The sequence below is a fragment of the Amblyraja radiata genome, chromosome 3 (genome assembly GCF_010909765.2).
Source record: "Amblyraja radiata isolate CabotCenter1 chromosome 3, sAmbRad1.1.pri, whole genome shotgun sequence".
Lineage (NCBI taxonomy): Eukaryota > Metazoa > Chordata > Chondrichthyes > Rajiformes > Rajidae > Amblyraja > Amblyraja radiata.
In genome coordinates, this window is record NC_045958.1 from 100,575,713 (window position 1) to 100,590,860 (window position 15,148).

Here is a 15,148-nt window from a genome sequence, read left to right on the forward strand (position 1 = left end):
GGATGTGTAGGCCCTGGAGAGACTCCACAGGAGGTTTACAACAATGATCCCAGGAATGAGAGGGTTAATTTATGAGGAGCGTTTGTCGGCACTGGGCCTGTACTCGCTGGAGTTTAGAAGAATGAGGGGGGACCTCATTGAAACGTACCGAATAGTGAAAGGCTTGGATAGAGTGGATGTGGAGAGGCTGTTTCCATGAGTGGGAGTCTAGGACTAGAGGGCACAGCCTCAGAATTAAAGGACGTTCCTTCGAGAAGGAAAATGAGGAGGAATTTCTTTAGTCAGAGGGTGGTGAATCTGTGGAATTCTTTGCCTGTGAAGAGGCTGTGGAGGCCAAGTCAATAAATATTTTTAAGGCAGAGATAGATAGATTCGTGATTAGTAGGGGTGTCAGGGGTTATTGGGAGAGGGCGGGACAATGGAGTTAGGAGGGCGAGATAGATCAGCCATGATTAAATGGCGGAGTAGACTTGGCCTAATTCTGCTCCTATCACTTTTGACCTTATGACCTAGTGATATTTTGGGCAGAGGTCCAGGCGAACGTCACTCCCTGATTCACCTTTATTAATATTTGATGATCATTTCATCTGCCTTTTTACATGGTCATTATTTATTGGAGACCATGGATCCATACTTTATCCTACCACCAGTCACATCTTCCCATCCCCAACCCTTTCCGCCTTCCATAGAGACCGTTCCCTTTGCAGCCTCTTGGTTCACTCGTCCTTTCACACCCATGCCTTCCCCCCTCCCCAGGTACTTTCCCCTGCTATACCTGTCCCTATACCTCCTCCCTCGCCTCCATCCAGGGACCTCAGCTGTCCTTCCAGGTGAGGCAAAGGTTCACGTGGACCTCCTTTAACCTTGTCTTGGTACAAGGAACTGCAGATGCTGATTTACGATCAAAAGACACAAAGTACTGGAGAAACTCAACAGGTCAGGCAGCATCATTGGAGAACATGGATAGGTGATCTTTCGGGCTGGGACCCTTGGCATTCCTGATGTGGCCTCCTTTACATTGGCGATACCAAGCGAAGATTCAATGGACCACTTTGCCAAACCCTTGCATTCAGTTGACAAAAACCTTATTTAACTCCACTTCCCATCACCATAATGACCTGTCTGTCCTGCACCTCCTTCATTGTCAGATTGAGTCAACATCCGAATTGAAGGAACAGCACCTCTTATTCCACTTGATTGGAGTCATAGAGTGATACAGTGTGGAAACAGGCCTTTCAGCCCAATGTGCCCACACCGGCCAAGATGTCCCAACTACACTCGTCACACCTGGCTGCGCTTGGTCCATATACATCCAAACCTGTCCTATCCATGTACCTGCCTAACTGTTTCTTAAACGATGGGATAGTCCCAGCCTCTACTACCTCCTCTGGCAGCTTGTTCCACACACCGACCATCCTTTGTGTGATGTCCTATTTAAATCTTTCCCCCTTCACCTTGAACCTATGTCCTCTGGTCTTCGACTCACCTGCTCTGGGCAACCTAATCTAGCTTGCAATCTGACAGTATTGTTGACCCTATTACCTCTATAGGGCGTCAACTGACGTGGCGACGAAAAGACTAAAATCAAGGTTTAGTACAACTCAATCTTTATTAACACTCGGGTAACTTAAACATGCATGCAAACATGTAGACTTCTAATAACTTCTCATTTACTATCTCAACTTATCACTTCTTAAACTAAATCACAAAACTCATGACTTGGAGTCAGATATTACCTGTATGAATGAATTGGCCAGATTCACTCTGTTGGTAGGGGGTAGTCTTCTCTGAGCTTCGAGCTCAGGTCCTACCTTCTTGCGATGGTTGTTCCCGGGTTGTCGCTGCCGATGTCTCAGACCGCCCTTACTTTATACTAATTTTCCTTCCATCTCCTAAAGGAAGCCTTTGTTCTGACCCAAGACACTCACAATTTTGTAGTCAATCATTTCGAGTTGTCACTCATCCAAGTGCTGAATAAACAAAACGCATTGGTTACCTGTTCACATTTTCATTCTCATCAGACAGTTCCTTTGCAATATGGCCGTTCCCAGACACCTTATCTTCTCAAGGCCACACTACACAGCCACAAAGTTACGTTCAAGTCTGCTCTCATCAGATGTCCATCATGTGACAGTTTTCACAGTGCTTATTTGTTCTCCTGATCCCAGCGTTTTTTTGTCCATCTCTCTAGCTAGTAACATGTTCCAAAAGCTTGCCGGGATACGACACCCAGTCTCTGGCTATAGCATAAACATTTACCACCCTTAGCATTAACCACCCTTCTCCTCCCATATTATCAACCCCCTCCCATACCTCTCTGTGTCCCACCTGGCCCTGCATCCATTTCTCTCCTTCTACCCCCTTCCACCTACATTCCTTTTTCTGGCTTAACAATTTGTGCCTCTTCTATCCTTATCTCTCACCTTTTGTATTTACATCTCTGGCCTTTGTCCAATCATCTGCCCATCAGAACCCCCCTGCACCTGTATCCACCTACCACTCACCAGGCCCATCCTCGCTTCCAGCTTTCTCCCACCTCAACACAAACAGTCTGAAGGTGTCGCTGAAAATGTCACTTATCCGTTTTCTCCAATTATCCTGTTAAGTTACTCCAGCATTTTGTGTATTTTTTGTGTAAACCAGCATCTGCAGTTCCTTGTGTCTATGGCGTCCATACTGTTATTTCATGCGGTAAGTAGATCTTTCTGCCGTATAGGTTTTATAAAATTGATTATGTAGCTGCCTCTGGTCACAAACAGATGCAGTTGCGAACGAGTGCGTACCAGATTGATTGTGTTTGTGATTACTGCTCTCGGAGAGCTTCATGTGGGCAGCAACAGAAGCAGTATTGAGTGCCCCAATATTGCTTTGAATGATTTAAGAAAAACATCTCAAGAAATGCTCAATTGCAGGGAATAACTTATTTTCAAATGTTGATGTTGAGGCTCAATGAATTAAAACGTTTTGCTGGTGGACTGAATAGAATAACATTTAGCTGAACACTTACTCTCACGTCCACCTTGTCCTACACAATCTCCTGATTCCCAAACATTTTAACTCCTCTTCCCATTCCCATGAAAGACACAAAAAGCTGGAGCCTTGACTCGAAACGCCATGATTTCCTTTTCTCCAGAGATGCTTAGTGACTCCAGCTTATTGTGCCGTTCTTCACTTTAAACCAGTATCTGCAGTTCTTTCCCTTCCATTCCCACACTGAGCCTTCTGTTCTGAGCCTCCTCCACTGTCAGAGTGAGGCCCAACGCAAATTGTCGGAACGGCACCTTGTATTTCTCTTGGGCAGCTGACACCCCAGCGGTATGAACGATGATTTCTCTAATTTCAAGTAACCCCTCCATTTGCTCCCTGTTCCACTGATCACACCCCTGTATCTTTCATTATCGCCTCTTCCCCAGCCAACAATGGGCCATTATGGGCTGCACCCTTCCTTGGTCACCTGCTGCGGGCCCTGATTACTTCTGGCCTTACCCTGCCTCAAGTTCCCCTCCCCCCCTCAACCCCCCACCTCTACTTTCAGTCTGAAGAAAGGTTGTGACCCGAAACATCACCTATACCTTGTCTCTAGAGATGCTGCCTGGCCCGCTGAGTTACTCTCTTTGGTATTAACCAACACCTGCAGTTCCTTCCTGAGCAGTGAGCTAATAATTGGCAGGTTGTACTGTCAGCGTGAAGTGGTGGGCGGGTCGCGGGCAGATTGTTCATCCCCCTCATGTATTGCCTTGTGTATTCCATGATGTGCAAGGATCAGGAGACGAGCTACACCATCATTAAGTCCAAAGAGACGGAGATCTTGGTGGACGGCCTGAAGCCCACGACAACCTACGTCTATCAGATCCGAGCCCGCACCGCCGCAGGTTATGGGGGATACAGTCGGAAATTCGAATTCGAAACCAGCCCGGTCTGTAAGTCATTTTACTCTCTTTTGATCTGGACAGCTGCTAAAACCTTTCTGCCGACTGATTGAGTATCTATCACCTGCTGTCTTGTCTCTGCACTGCCACCACTTTTCCGCAAATCCCTTTTTTGAACTGCCTATAAATTGCCAGCGAGCTCGTGTGCAATTTAACAAAAAGCCTCGTTGCGAAGATTAAATTGTAATCTGAGCAGATCAGTTGAAATATTACAAGGGTGCAGGAAAAGTGATGGCATTCATAAATATGTGTAATAGCTGCTCTTCCAGGACTGAAGAATGGAGCTATTTGTAAAAAGGCTTCATGTCACTGTGTGCGTTTGCACAGTTTGGGATGAATCAGATCCACTTTGTTCAATTAAATGTCTCATTTTGCTCAAAAGCGTAAAGGGCCAGTCCCACTTGGCAATTTTTTCAGCGACTGCCGGCATCATATCAGTGTCGCCAAAAGATTTTGAACATTTCAAAATCCAGCGACGACAAAAAAAATTGTGCGACACTTGAAAAAACACCGCGCGTCATACGTCATCACACCGCGTCACCGCCGCATCACGCCGCAAATTTTTTGGTGATCTGATACGTCAGTCAATGATGCCGGCAGTTGCCGAAAAAATCGCCAAGTGGGACAGGCCCTTTAGAGTCCATGCATAATATTGATCAGCCACTTTTGAGGTGCAAGGGGAGGGTGTGAGGGTGCATGTGGGTGGTGGGTAGAGACCCAGCTTCACTCACATATGTCTTCACTTGTTGTAGCATGGGGTTGTGCTACATGTGAGGGCCAGCAGATGGGAACCACGTTGATTCCCACCTCATTGTCGCCCACCTTGGGCGGCATGGTGGCGCAGCGGTAGAGTTGCTGCCTTACAGCGCTTACAGCGCCAGAGAACCGGGTTCGATCTCGGCCACGGGTGCCGTCTGTACGGAGTTTGTACGTTCTCCCCGTGACCCACGTGGGTTTCCTTCGAGATCTTCGGTTTCTTCCCACACTCCAAAGAAGAACAGGTTTGTAAGTTAATGGGCTTGGTATAAGTGTAAATTGTCCATCATGTGTGTAGGATAGTGTTAGTGTGCGGGGGTCGCTGGTCGGCGTGGACTTGGTGGGCCGAAGAGCCTGTTTCCATGCTGTATCTCTAAAACTAAACTAAAACAGAAAAAAAAAACGAAAAGATGGATCTAACCAGCAATGTGTGGGGGACACAAAGCCAGTCTTTTGTAGGATGGCATCGTTATTCTAATGTTCAAGATATCAAGTCAAGTCAAGTCAAGTTTTATTCGATTATCACATCATGCGCAATAAATTTAAGTGTCTAATTTAACGAAGTTTGGGATGCCATGGTGGCAGAGCAGTAGAGTCGCTGCCTTACAACGCCAGTGAACTGCGTTCGATCCTGACTACCGGAACGTTCCGTACAGAGTGTGTACAGTTTCCTTGTGATTGTGTGGGTTTCCTCCGGATGCTCCGGTTTCCTTCCCAACTCCAAAGACCTGCAGGTTTGTAGGTTAATCGGCTTCACTAAAAATTGTAAAATTGTCCCAAGTATGTAGCACAGTGCCAGTGTACGGGGGTGAACGTTGGTTGGCACGGACCCGGTGGGCCTGTTTCCACGCCATATCTCTAAAGTGTCACATCTGTGGAATGATGGCTGGAGACAATAGACAATAGGTGCAGGAGTAGGCCATTTGGCCCTTCGAGCAAGCATCACCATTCATTGTGATCATGGCTGATCATCCACAATCAGTGCCCCGTTCCTGCCTTCTCTCATATCCCTTGACTCCGCTATCTTTAAGAGCTCTATCTAACTCTCTCTTGAAAGCATCCAGAGTATCGGCCTCCACTGCCTTCTGAGCCAGAGAATTCCACAGATTCACAACTCTCTGGGTGATAATGTTTTTCCTCATCTCTGTTCTAAATGGCCAACCTTTTATTCTTAAACTGTGGCCCCTGGTTCTCGACTCCCCCAACATCGGGAACATGTTTCCTGCCTCTAGCATGTCCAATCCCTTAATGATCTTGTATGTTTCAATAAAATCCCCTCTCATCCTTCTAAATTCCAGTGTATACAAGCCTAGTCGCTCCATTCTTTCAACATTTGACAGTCCCGCCATCCCGGGAATTAACCTCGTGAACCTACGCTGCACTCCCTCAATAGCAATAGGAGAAAGGAGAAACTTTGACGGTGGGCTAACTATAAGAGGATCCACCTGCTATCTTTTCCAGGGTATAGGAGTCACAAACTAGGGGCAGAGGTTTAAAGTGAGAGGGAAAAGGTTTAAATGAGGGTGATAGTTAATTTGTGGAAGGACCTGTTTCCATGCTGTACAGCTCTATAACTCCTTATGAAATATTTAGAGGTGTTGTTAGTTTCGGATATAACTTTTTTGAAATAACATTGTATTTTTGCTAATGCTAACAACATTTTTGACTGGTTGCCAGAGGCATCGTTGGGTGGTACAGTGGCAGAGCTAGCAATGCCACTGACTCAAAGCCACCTTTAGAGTTACAGCATGGAAACAGGGCCTTTGAAAGGCCTGGATGGAGTGAATCTGAACAGTGAAAGGCTTGGATAGAGTGGATGTGGAGAGGATGTTTCCACTCGTGGGAGAGCCTAGGACCAGAAAAGGACATACCTATAGAAAGGGGATGAGAAAGAATTTGTTTTGTCAGAGGGTGGTGAATCTGTAGAATTCATTGCCACAGAAGGCTGTGGAGGCCAAGTCAGTGGATATATTTAAGGCAGAGATAGATAGATTCTTGATCAGTACAGGTATCAGAGGTTATGGTACGAAGACAGGAGAATGGGGTTGAGAGGGAGAGATAGATCAGCCATGGTTGAATGGCGGAGTGGTCTAGATAGACAATATAGACAAAAGACAATAGGTGCAGGAGTAGGCCATTCGGTTCTTCAAGCCAGCACCGCCATTTAATGTGATCATGGCTGATCATCCACAATCAGTACCCCATTCCTGCCTTCTCTCCATATCCCCTGACTCCGCTATCTTTAAGAGCCCTATCTAGCTCTCTCTTTAAAATATCCAGAGAACCGGCCTCCACCGACCTCTGAGGCAGAGAATTCCACAGACTCATAACTCTCTGTGTGAAAAAGTGTTTCCTCATCTCCGTTCTAAATGGCTTACCCCTTATTCTTAAACTGTGGCCCCCTGGTTCTGGACTCCCCCAACATCGGGAACACGTTTCCTGCCTCTTCCAAACCCTTAATAATCTTATATGTTTCAATAAGATCCCCTCTCATTCTTCTGAATTCCAGAGTATACAAGCCCAGCCGCTCCATTCTCTCAGCGTATGACAGTCCCGCCATCCCGGGAATTAACCTTGTCAACCTACGCTGCACTCCCTCAATAGCTCATCACTCCCTGATTAGCTGAATGGCCTTATTCTGCTCCTGAACTCACAGTGCCAGAGACTCGGGTTCAAACCTCTGCATGTTTGGCTTGTGACTGCTTGGCTTTCCTCCAGGTGCTGCTCTTTCCTCAAACTCCCAAAAGATGTGCAAGCTGGTAGATTATAAATCGTGCCTGTAACTTGTCCCCTGGTGTGCGGGTGGGTGGTAGAATCTGCTGAGAGTTGGCGAGAATGTTGGGAGAATAAAAATTGGAATCAACGAGCTATTAGAATAAATGAATGGCTTGATGGTTAGTGCAGACTTGTGGGCGGCGTGGACTTTTGCTTTAGACATTAGACCTTTAGAAGGTAGACAAAAGTGCTGGAGAAACGTCTAAAGAAGGGTTTTGGCCCAAAACGTTACCTATTTCCTTCACTCCATAGATGCTGCCGCACCCGCTGAGTTTCTCCAGCACTTTTGTCTACCTTCGATTTTCCAGCATCTGCAGCTCCTTCTTGAACATTAGATCTTTAGACTTTAGAGATACAGCGTGGAGACAACCCCTTCGGACCACCGAGTCCACGCCAAACCAGCAATCACCCCAAGCACTAATCTACGCACACTGGGGACAATTTTTCAATTTAACAAAATAGCCTACAAACCTGTACGTCTTTGGAGTGTGGGAGGAAACCGGAGCACCCAGAGAAAACCCACGCGGTCACGGGGAGGACGTACAAACTCTGTACAGCCAGCACCTGTAGTCAGGATCGAACCCAGGTCTCTGACGCTGTAAGGCAGCAATTCTACCACTGTGCTACTGTGTCACCCGATGCTGTGATAAGGGACTGTCCCACTTTCATAACCTAATTAACGACCTTTTTTACTCATGGACATTTTTCATCATGCTAAAAAAACGCCCCGATCTACTTGATGTCACGAGTACCTACGACTAGCATCACGGCCTGCCTACGGCCTATCTACAACCTCCTACGACCTTGTGACGACCATGCTGCGAGTATGAGTCAAGGGCAAACTAGGCAGAGGTCGTGAATTAGGTCATTAAAGTGGGACAGGCCTATAATCTCCCTATGGCTCTAACAGAGACTTGATATATAATATGCTATTACTATCAAAGTAGATGGGTAGGAAATGTGTGGAGAGATATGGGCCATGTGCAGGCAATTGGGATGAACCTGGAAGGTATCTCGGTTGGCATGGAAGGGTTGGACCAAGCATTGTTTTACCACGCTGCATGATCCTAGGACTCTACCCTTTGATGAGTGTGATGCTTATACATCATCAATGGTCAATGTGGTTTGTTGTCACATGTACGAAGGCACAGTGAAATTCTTTTTTTGCATACAGTTCAGTAAAGTATTGCCATGCCTAAGCTCAATCCCTGTTACTACTCTGTAAGTGTGTAACAATAGTCCACTGAGACCGCATGCTAGAGTCGCCTGGTTTTGGCCCCATTTTCAAAGTCCAGTCTGACCCGCGGGCTCAGTCTAATGGAGCGGCCCCAGATCCAGGCGAACCCCAGGCTGCTGCGGGGCCTCCATCCATCGCCTCCGTCCGGATTGTCCCGTAAGCCGACGTCCCTCTCCTCGCCCGGCCACCTTCAGCCTTTGTGTCCCAGGGTCATCCCGCGCAGCCGACCTCTAAGGGGCAGAAGGTAAGACCCTGGTTCACCCTCCCACCGGCCCTGGCAACACTGCTCTTATGAGGACAACCAGGCACAAATTCTTCTGGTACGAGGGTTGCCAACTCTCTCACTACCAAACAAGGGACAAAATGTCAAAATAAGGGAGAAATTCCCGACGGCAATTTGTTGACCGACTCGGCCATGGCTGGGTGAATGATGAGTTGGCCCGGGTGCTGGACTGCACACAAAGCCCAGCCAGTGGGCCAGCTGAGGAGTTTTGGCCCAGGCACGATGTCGCTGGCGAAGTCCAGCACATCCCATCCAACTCCTGAACCGATGATCGGCCATGAGAAAGAGGGGTGGTGGTGTCGGCGGTAAGTGAAAGTCCGAAGGTCGGACAGCTGGCCGGGCTGCTGACCGACGGGGCCACGGGCGAGGTGCTGCTGCTGCACTCCATGGCTGCACAACGTTGGGACGGGTGAGGCGGGGCCGGACGCGGCGCTCCGATCCGACAGTCCCCTCGAGCCAAGTAGTAGCAGTCAAAACGGGACAAGGGCAGTCCCGCATGGGACAAACCAATTTAGCCCAATATACCGGATGTCCCGGCTAATACGGGACAGTTGGCAACCCTATCTGGTAGTATACAACATGGGAGAAAGAATATTCTCTTCCTCGCTAATCTTGGCAGCTCTGAGAATGTCTGAAGCGCATCACCATGCTGTTGTAACACTTGCTCTGTTCTGTGATGTTTTCCAGCCTTGCCTGCCGGCGATCAGAGTCAGGTGCCAATTATTGGGGTGTCGGTGGCAGTGGGAATGATCCTGGTAGCAGTTGTCTCCGGCCTGCTGCTCAGCGGAAGGTATGACAGTTTTGGTGACCCCATTCATGATCGATGAAAGTGAACATAATTGAAAAAGTTACGCTGATATTTACCCAATAGACAAGGGAGTTAAGAACTTAAATAGACACAAAATGCTGGAGTATCTCAGCGGGACGGGCAGCATCTCTGGAGAGAAGGAATGGGTGACGTTTCGGGTCAAGACCCAGCTTCAGACTCTGCAAGTCTGAAGAAGAGTCGAGACCCAAAACGACACCCCTTCCTTCTCTCCAGAGATGCTGCCCGTCCCGCTGAGATACTCCAGCATTTTGTGTCTGTCTTCGGTGTAAACCAGCATCTGCAGGTTCCTTCCTACACAGAGAGTTAAGAATGTTTTTTGTCATGTGACCAGAGACAGGGCAATGAAATTCTTACTGGCGGCAGCAGCAGCAGCAAACAGTTTTGTAAACAGGGTACGCAATAGGTAATATAATAGACAAACAAAAAAAGTTCAATATGAAAAAAAGCAATACAGTGCAAAAACAAAACAAAGCCCAAAGTCCTTCGTGCAACCAAGGCAGTTGATAGTTAGGAGATTAGTTGGTGTTTCATAGTGTTCAATAGCCTGATGGTTGTCGAGAAGAAGCAGTTCCACAACCTGGATGTTACCGTTTTCAGGCTCCTGTATCTTCTTCCCGATGCCAGGCGTGAAATGGGTGTGTGGTCAGTGTGGTGTGGGGCCTTGATGATGCTGACTGCTTTCTTGGGACAACATCCATTGTAAATCCCTTCAGTGGTGGCGAGATCTGTGTCCATGATGGACCGGACAGCGTTCACCACTTTGTGTAATCTCCTTTGTTCCTGGGCATTCGAGTTGCTTCTTTTGTTAGATTCTTCAGTGCATGAGTTTATTTCATGGCAAAAGACTTTGCCAATAACCAATTTCAAAGAAAAGTACTCCCCCCCCATTCCCACAAATGTATTTGTTTTTATTGAGATTCGACTCATAAACAGAGCATAGTGTTTATGTGGATGGATTCTGGGTGAGAACCCTACTAAGACAGTCCCACTACTGGCCACATCTTCCCATCTCCACCCCTTTCTGCTTTCCGCAGAGACCGTTCCCTCCGCAACTCCCTGGTCAAATTGTCCCTTCCCACCCAAACCAACCCCTCCCCAGGAACCTTCCCCTGCAACCGCAGGAAATGCAACACCTGTCCCTTTACCTCCCTCCTCGACTCCATCCAAGGACCCCGACAGTCTTTTCAGGTGAGGCAGAGGTTCATTTACACCTCCTCCAACCTCATCTACTGTATCCGCTGTTCCAGGTGTGGACTCCTATATATTGGCGAGACCAAGCGCTGGCTCGGCGATCGTTTAGCTGAATACCTCCATTCAGTCCGCCTAAATCTACCTGATCTCCCGGTTGCTCAACACTTTAACTCCCCCTCCCATTCCCACGCTGACCTTTCTGTCCTCGGCCTCCTCCATTGTCAGAGTGAGGCCCAGCGCAAATTGGAGGAACAGCACCTCATATTTTGCTTGGATAGTTTACACCCCAGCAGTATGAACATTGACCTCTAACTTCATATAGCCCTTGCTTTCCCCCTCTCTCTCCATCTCCTCCCTCTTCCCAGTTCTCCCACCAGTCTTACTCTCTTCGACTACATTCTATCTCTGTACCGCACACTCCCCTGACATCAGTCTGAAGAAGGGTCTTGACCCGAAACGTCACCCAATCCTTCTCTCCAGAGATGCTGCTTGACCCGCTGAGTTACTCCAGCATTTTGTGTCTACCTACTATGACACTGTTGCGTTGACATACCCAAACATCTTGGCTGAATTTGTGAAGGATGTTATGGCTATGGAGAGAGTTCAGATCAGAGGTTGATCTGAAATCTGACTGGAGTGAAGGGTACTAGCTCTAAAGAGAGGTTGGTCAAATTTGGATTGTTTCCTCTGGAATGTCAGAGGCTGAGGGGAAAACTGATAGAAACATAAAATTATGAGAGGCATAGATAGGATACGTCATCAGAACCTCGAAACGTCAAAGACTAGGTGGGCCAAACGTAAGGTTGCCTGGAACATGCTGCCAAAAGTGGTGGATGAGGCTGATACAATATTGGTGTTTAAGAGGCTTTTAGATAGTCAGGTGGACAATGATCGGTCGGAATGGGAATGAATTGGCAAGTACACTTTTGGGTGTCCAAGTCTAGTTCTTCTGTGCTCCTGTAACACGTGATCTGAAAGCACACAGAAGATGGTTTCCTATTTTTGGGCATTGGTCAGGCAATATATCTATTGAGTGTGTTCTACACTAATCCCACTAATCCCATCGGCCTGCATTTGGTCCATATCCCTCCAAACCTGTCCTTTCTATTTACCTGTCTAACTGTTTCTTAAATGTTGGGATAGTCCCTGCCTCAACTACCTCCTCTGGCAGCTTGTTCCATACACTAACCACCCTTTGTGTAAAAAACGTTACTCCTCTGATTCCTATTAAATCTTTACCCCTTCACCTTAAACCTGGTCCTCGGTTCATCTATTTTGGGCAAGAAACTCTGTGCAGCTACCCAATCTATTCCTCTCATGATTTTATACACCTCTATGTGATCACCTCTCATCCTCCTGCACTTCACGGAAGAGAGTCTGAGCCTACTCTACCTGTCCCCATAGCTCAGACCCTCTAGTCCTGGCAACATCCATGTAAATCTTCTCTGTACCTCTTCCTTTAACCAAGCCAATTCTGAATCCAGTTGGCTAGCCAGTTAAATCCAGAGGGCGGTGGAGGCCGGATCTCTGGATACTTTCAAGAGAGAGCTTGATAGGGCTCTTAAAAATAGCGGAGTCAGGTGATATGGGAGAAGGCAGGAACGGGGTACTGATTGTGGATGATCAGCCATGATCTCAGTGAATGGCGGTGCTGGCTCGAAGGGCCGTATGGCCTACTCCTGCACCTATTGTCTATTGTCTTACCCTGGATCCCATGAGATCTATCCCTCTGGACTAGCCTACCATGAGGGATCAAGATGCCATTTGATACCATGTTTCTGCAGATCTTTTGACAAAGAGCTCTCAAGACTTCTTCTTCTTTCGTGTGGTGTGCACAGCCTAAAGTTGTTGGACAACTTGTTCTATTTGAACTTCCATTTGTGCACGTCGAGTTGATTGCATTAGTCGAAACAGGGTGAACCACGTGAAGGTTGCAAGCTTCCACTCCCTCCCGAGACTGAAGAAGGGTCTGGACCCGAAATGTCACCCATTCCTTCTATCCAGAGATGCTGCCTGTCCAGCTGAGTTACTCCAGCATTTTGTGTCTATCTCAGGATTGCCATGCTCACTTACTGGGGCATGCCATTTTATCCTGCCCTGAGAAGAATCTTGTTCATTCATTTATATTCCAAAACGGAGCACATTTTTAATCAGCTAATGCTTTAAATGCTCATAATTCTCCATGGCAATTTAGTCACAGTATTACTTCCCTATTAATCAAGCAAGACCATTTTCAATTTACTCAGAATGTATATATCTTTCTTTACATATCTCAAATGACTATCAGCTTGTTTTATTACAGGCTGATCAGTTGACGGGCATAAAACTGTGTAAGTGAAAGTTTTAAGACTTGACAAAACATTAATTTATCATCTCAGAGAGACTCATAAAAGTATTTGAATAACATGGAGACATAAACGCAATTAAAAAAAAGGTGCAGCTAGTGTTGATTCCAGGGAAATAGAATGAAACAGATATAGCAATAATTCCAGGAAGATAGCTCACATATACAAACGTGAGCTTAGTCGGGTAGCACGGTGGCACAGCGGTAGAGGTGATGCCTTACGGCACCAGAGACTCAGGTTCAATCCTGACTATCAGCACTGTCTGTACGGGGTTTGTCTGTTCTTCCCGTGACTATGTGGGTTTCCTCCGGGTGCTCCGGTTTCCTCCCACACTCCAAAGACATACAGGTTTGCAGGTTAATTGGCTTCGGTAAAATCGTAAATTGTCCCTAGTGTGTAGTACGGTGCTAGTGTGCGGGGATTGCTGGTCAGCGCAGACACGGTGGACTGAAGGGCCTGTTTCTGTGCTGCATCTCCAAACTAAGTTGAACTAGTCCATGTCCTTCATATGAGCCATGGATACTGAACTGCTAAGATGGCCGAGTGTCAAGTGGATGGATTTACGGGGAATTTTGCCCTTACATATTTCAAGCATTTCCCTTGATCCTACCAGGCATCACTGGTGATATCCCAAAGCATCCAATGAGCTGATTTTCTTTATAGCCGGTGCAGGATGTTGACTTTAATTGATGCCCTGCAGAATAAATTTGACTGATTCATCGGACAAACGAACCTCCTGTGTGTCACCATGTAAACGTCAGAGAGAGAAAAAAAAATATTTTGTACTTTTCTTTTGCACGTTTCTTATCTTTTATAAAATTCGGTTTGATGGGTCGCGGGGGGAGAGGAGGAGCTTTTCCCTCAGAGTAACCGACAAGAATACCTGTCCTTCGGTTGAGGAGTGACTAATGGCTCCACGATCCCCTCTCCCTCTCTCCACGTCCAATCATTAATAATAGATTCAGAGGAACTGATATTAATGATCCTCAATGAACTAATTTAGCCTTTTTAATCTGTTGCTGCCTTCAGATGTAACGCAGAATACATCGGGTAATGTGTAATTATGACTCATTGCAACAAATGAAGTGTAATGATTCAGACGTGCCATTTATCTTGTTGGAGTTGAAATGAGATATTCAGGTGGTAATTCATCATACACCTGGTCGAATAAAAGTTTGTTTCCAAAGGGTTTACTCATCACATTATTCTCACTTTATCCATCTGCCATTGTCATTTAAACCTGTGGAGGTAACACATGTGCGTTCCCAAGGTTGCACCTTAATATGATAGGAAATAATCCAATAGTCAATAGTCAGTTTTTACTCGTCACATACACATATAAGTGCAGTGTAATTAATTTGCCAGCAGCGGTACAATTATAAAAGAACACACAATACACAATAAGATTTAACACAAACATCTACCACTGTGGTGGAAGGCACAAAGTTCAGCCAGTCCTCCTCCCTTGTTCACCCGTGGTCGGGGCCATGAACCCTCTGTAGTCACTGCTAGGGGCGGCCGGTTGTACAAGCTCTCTCGTCGGGACGGTTGAACACACGTCGTGGCTTGGAGGTCCTGAATCCATGAAAGTGACCAGGTTTATCTGTGCGGTTTATAAGCCCTGCAACTCTGCTGCATTTTTTTTTGACATTTATCTTTTCGTCACCTTGTGCATCGACGGCTTTTTATAAAAAGCTGTTCAAAGATTATTGAACACACGCCATTGTAAAATGACAGCACAGGAACAGGACCCATGGCTCACAATGCCTGTCCCGAACATGATGGCAATCGCACCTGGCTGCA

General features: G+C 46.7%; 1 protein-coding gene across 7 annotated transcripts in view; it reads left to right on the forward strand.

The window, feature by feature from the left end:
• Positions 1–15,148, forward strand: part of epha5 (EPH receptor A5) — a 313,137-nt gene that overhangs the window by 232,562 nt on the left and 65,427 nt on the right. For 6 of the 7 annotated variants that reach the window (XR_004411473.1, XM_033018421.1, XM_033018420.1 and 3 more), the window contains exons 7-8: positions 3,761–3,920; positions 9,668–9,770. Coding sequence is in view for 6 of the 7 variants with exons in the window: in XM_033018421.1 (XP_032874312.1) it covers positions 3,761–3,920; positions 9,668–9,770 (263 nt within the window). In the remaining variant the exon portion in view is untranslated. The remainder of the gene's footprint in view (positions 1–3,760; positions 3,921–9,667; positions 9,771–15,148) is intronic. The other variant, XM_033018418.1, reaches the window with a different exon arrangement.